General features: G+C 59.7%; 1 protein-coding gene across 1 annotated transcript; it reads left to right on the top strand.

The window, feature by feature from the left end:
• Positions 1 to 290: 290 nt before the first annotated feature.
• On the top strand, positions 291 to 3,599 carry MAFB (MAF bZIP transcription factor B). The gene has a single exon (XM_040638310.1). It carries the CDS (start codon positions 635 to 637, stop codon positions 1,604 to 1,606), a length of 972 nt encoding a protein of 323 aa, XP_040494244.1. The 5' UTR covers positions 291 to 634; the 3' UTR covers positions 1,607 to 3,599.
• Positions 3,600 to 3,836: the final 237 nt, after the last annotated feature.

Raw genomic sequence — 3,836 nt, 5'->3', positions numbered from 1 at the left:
AGGGTGTGGGGGGCTGGGCCCGGGCCCGCCGTCCCACTGGGCTCCAGCCCTCCGCCAGGCCTCCGCGGCTCTCCGCGGGCTCGGGCCGCCAGTCAGCTGACGCGGGGGGCGGAGGAGCTGTCAGGCGCGCCCCGCCCTGCGCCGCCGGGCCGCGGGGGCCGAGCAGCCATTGGCCAGCGCGCTGGGCCGCCCGGGCCCCCGCGCCCCGGTGACATCAGGAAGGCGATAAAAGGCGGCAGCGGCGCCGGATCTAGCACAGCTGCACCGCCGGGCTGCGAGCGGCTGCGATCCAGAGAGCCCAAGAGCAGGAGAGCTAGAGAACGAGCGGCGGGCGCTTGCCCGGCGCCTCCCCTCCGCCCAGCCGCGCGCCCCGCTTGCTTCTCCACCCCTCCCGACTCGGCCCGGCCCCGGCGCGGCCACAGCCCCGAGCTCTGGGGCGGCGCGGGCAGCCTCGGGACTCTCCGGCGCGCCGCCGCGTCCCCAGACAAAGGCTTGGCCGCCGGCCCCGGCCCGCTGCGCCCTCGGCTCCCCGCCTCCCGGGCTCGCCGCTCTTCGCCCCCGCTCTCGGCTCGGCGCGCCCCGGCCGGCCGCAAAGTTTCCCGGGCGGCAGCGGCGGCTGCGCCTCGCCTCAGCGATGGCCGCGGAGCTGAGCATGGGGCCTGAGCTGCCCACCAGCCCGCTGGCCATGGAGTACGTCAACGACTTCGACCTGCTCAAGTTCGACGTGAAGAAGGAGCCGCTGGGGCGCGCGGAGCGCCCGGGCCGGCCCTGCACGCGCCTGCAGCCAGCCGGCTCGGTGTCGTCCACACCACTCAGCACGCCGTGTAGCTCGGTGCCCTCGTCGCCCAGCTTCAGCCCAACCGAACAGAAGACTCACCTCGAGGACCTGTACTGGATGGCGAGCAACTACCAGCAGATGAACCCCGAGGCGCTCAACCTGACGCCTGAGGACGCGGTGGAGGCGCTCATCGGCTCGCACCCAGTGCCACAGCCGTTGCAGAGCTTCGACGGCTTCCGCGGCGCGCACCACCATCACCACCACCACCACCCACACCCGCACCACGCGTACCCGGGCGCCGGCGTGCCCCACGACGACCTGGGCCCGCACGCGCACCCGCACCACCACCACCACCACCAAGCGTCGCCGCCGCCGTCCAGCGCAGCCAGCCCAGCGCAGCAGCTGCCCACCAGCCACCCTGGGCCTGGGCCGCACGCGGCCGCCGCGGCGACGGCGACCGGCGGCAGCGGCAGCGTGGAGGACCGCTTCTCCGACGACCAGCTCGTGTCCATGTCAGTGCGCGAGCTGAACCGCCACCTGCGGGGCTTCACCAAGGACGAGGTGATCCGCCTGAAGCAGAAGCGGCGGACCCTGAAGAACCGGGGCTACGCCCAGTCGTGCAGGTATAAACGCGTCCAGCAGAAACACCACCTGGAGAACGAGAAGACGCAGCTCATTCAGCAGGTGGAGCAGCTTAAGCAGGAGGTGTCCCGGCTGGCCCGCGAAAGAGACGCCTACAAGGTCAAGTGCGAGAAACTCGCCAACTCCGGCTTCAGGGAGGCGGGCTCCACCAGCGACAGCCCCTCCTCTCCCGAGTTCTTTCTGTGAGTCGTGGCCGGTCCCGGCCCCCGCCCTTGCCCCGGCCCGGACTTCCCGTCCCGTGTCCCCAGCCCTGGACTCCCCCGGGTCCTGTCCCTGCCACGGCCCCAGCCTTGACCTGTTTGACTCGAGGGAGAGGGAGGAAGGGCGCGCGGGACGCGGGCGACGGGAGGGCGCGCGGGCAGGCAGGGGACCTTGGCCGAGGCGAGAGCGGCGCGCGCCAGCGCCGCCTCCTAGACTCGAGCAGAGCCAGAGACAGACGAGGGGGTGGGAAGTCCCGGAGCAACTTTTCTCCAGGCTGGAGGGCGGCAAGGCAGAGTCCCGAGGAGTCGCCGAGGCCGTCTGGAGACTCCGGGCTTTCCGAACTTTGCGCGTTATGCGGGGGCCGCTGCCTTGCGGCCCGGAGCGCAGTCCAACCCAGGAAGAGAGCAGCGAGGAGAGGAGAGGAGAGGGACCCTGGCGTCCCGGCAGGCGCGAGGCGAGGCTGAGCGAAGGAAGGAAGGAAGGACAGACGGACCTGTCCGTCCAGGGTCCGGAGAACACTGGCTCTCAGCCCAGAGACGCGGGCCTCAGTTAGGACGTTCTGCGCGCAATTCTCATCAGTTTTATTGCCTGCTCGATTATATAGAAAAAATACGAAAATCTGCATTAAAAATATTAATCCTGCATGCTGGACATGTACGGTAATAATTTCTATTTTGTACCATTTTCTTGTTTAACTTTTAGCATGTCGTTGATCATGGATCATAACCCCCTTGTTTCTTTGAGTGAGAGGGCATGGCAGTGCAGAGACTCCGGCGGCTGCTTGCCGGGTTTCAGTCCCGGATGCCGGCTTGTAAATACCCGCCCCGCCACACCGCTTAGAGAACGTGGCAGCAAGCGGAGTGTCTTCGTTTGGGTTATTATGGCAGTATTTTTTTGTAAGTAAAAAAAAAAAAAAAAAGTTCTGGGCATTTTGCATCAGAAAACAACTTTGTCCTGGGGCACCCTTGGAAGTTGCATGTTTTCTCCCCTTTCCTGTCTCCATTTGGTCCTCTTGTCCCTTCCGCTTCAGTTTTCAGTTTTACTGGTGTTGAGAGAAAGAGGACTGGGGTCCCAGCTCCTGAGTACCAGGGCAGGGCAGCGGTCCAGTTCCCTCTGCACCACACCCCCAGAGCGGAGAGGAATGTCTTAGCTCCCACCTTGTCTTTTGCTAAATTGACACCCCTCACAAGAAAGGAAAGGAAAACATCTTATTTGCTTTTTAATGCCATCCGAATCACCCCAGGGTCCCTTCAAAAGCCTCCAGGCCCCTGCTAATTGCTGTGGCTGCCGTGCTTTTAGGGTGAGCTGGCTTGGCCAGCCCTAACACTGCCCAGTGGTGACCTAAACTTGTGTTGAACCAACCGCCACACTCAGAAAGTACCGGAAACCCAAATATTGGCAAGTAATTTTGCAACTTTCAAGTGCGTCCTTTAGACCAACACGTTATGTGTGTTTTTTTCCCTGCTTTTGAGAAAGCGGGTGAGTTATCAGTGGTGTCCCCCCCCTTCAGTTGTATAGTAGTTATAGGAAAAATCTGGGTGTTTTTCTTTATTACTTTTTTTTTCCTGCAGGTCAGTAAAAGGATTTAAGTTGCACTGACAAAAATACCAAAATGAAAGCGTATTTTTTAGTTCCCATTTGAAATTGCTGGCGCTGCTGGCCGGATGCATTTTTGAGTTTGTATTAGTTGATAAATTAACAGTAATAACAAGATTGTATGAACCGCATGGTGCTTGCAGTTTTAAATATTGTGGATATTCGTCCTGCATCAGAAACGAGCTTTGGTTTTTACGGATTCAACTGTGTTGAAATCAAATTTGCTGCAACAGAAATTTGTTTTTATTTCATGTAAAATAAGGGATCAATTTCAAACCCTGCTTATGATATGAAAATATTAAAACCTAGTCTATTGTAGTTTTATTCAGACTGGTTTCTGTGTTTTGGTTATTAAAATGGTTTCCTATTTTGCTTATTAAAACCATGGAAATGGTGTTTATTTAGAGGATTCCGCGTTCGCCTGACTTTGACTTTCTTCTTCTGCCTTTTTAAGAGTCCCATCAGCGTGGGGACACTCTCACCCTCCCTGGCCAGTGGAGAAACAGACCATGTCTGGGCAAATCTCTCCCTTGCACGTGTGCGTGTGTCTGTACGTAAGCCTCAAATGTGTTTCTGCTGCTCACTCTAGGTAGAGACCTCATTCAGGAGCCGGCGGTGA

The sequence above is a fragment of the Ursus maritimus genome, unplaced genomic scaffold (assembly GCF_017311325.1).
Source record: "Ursus maritimus isolate PB19 unplaced genomic scaffold, ASM1731132v1 scaffold_22, whole genome shotgun sequence".
NCBI lineage: Eukaryota > Metazoa > Chordata > Mammalia > Carnivora > Ursidae > Ursus > Ursus maritimus.
The sequence above is the reverse complement of the archived record's forward strand: the minus strand, read 5'-3'. Positions and strand labels throughout refer to the sequence as shown.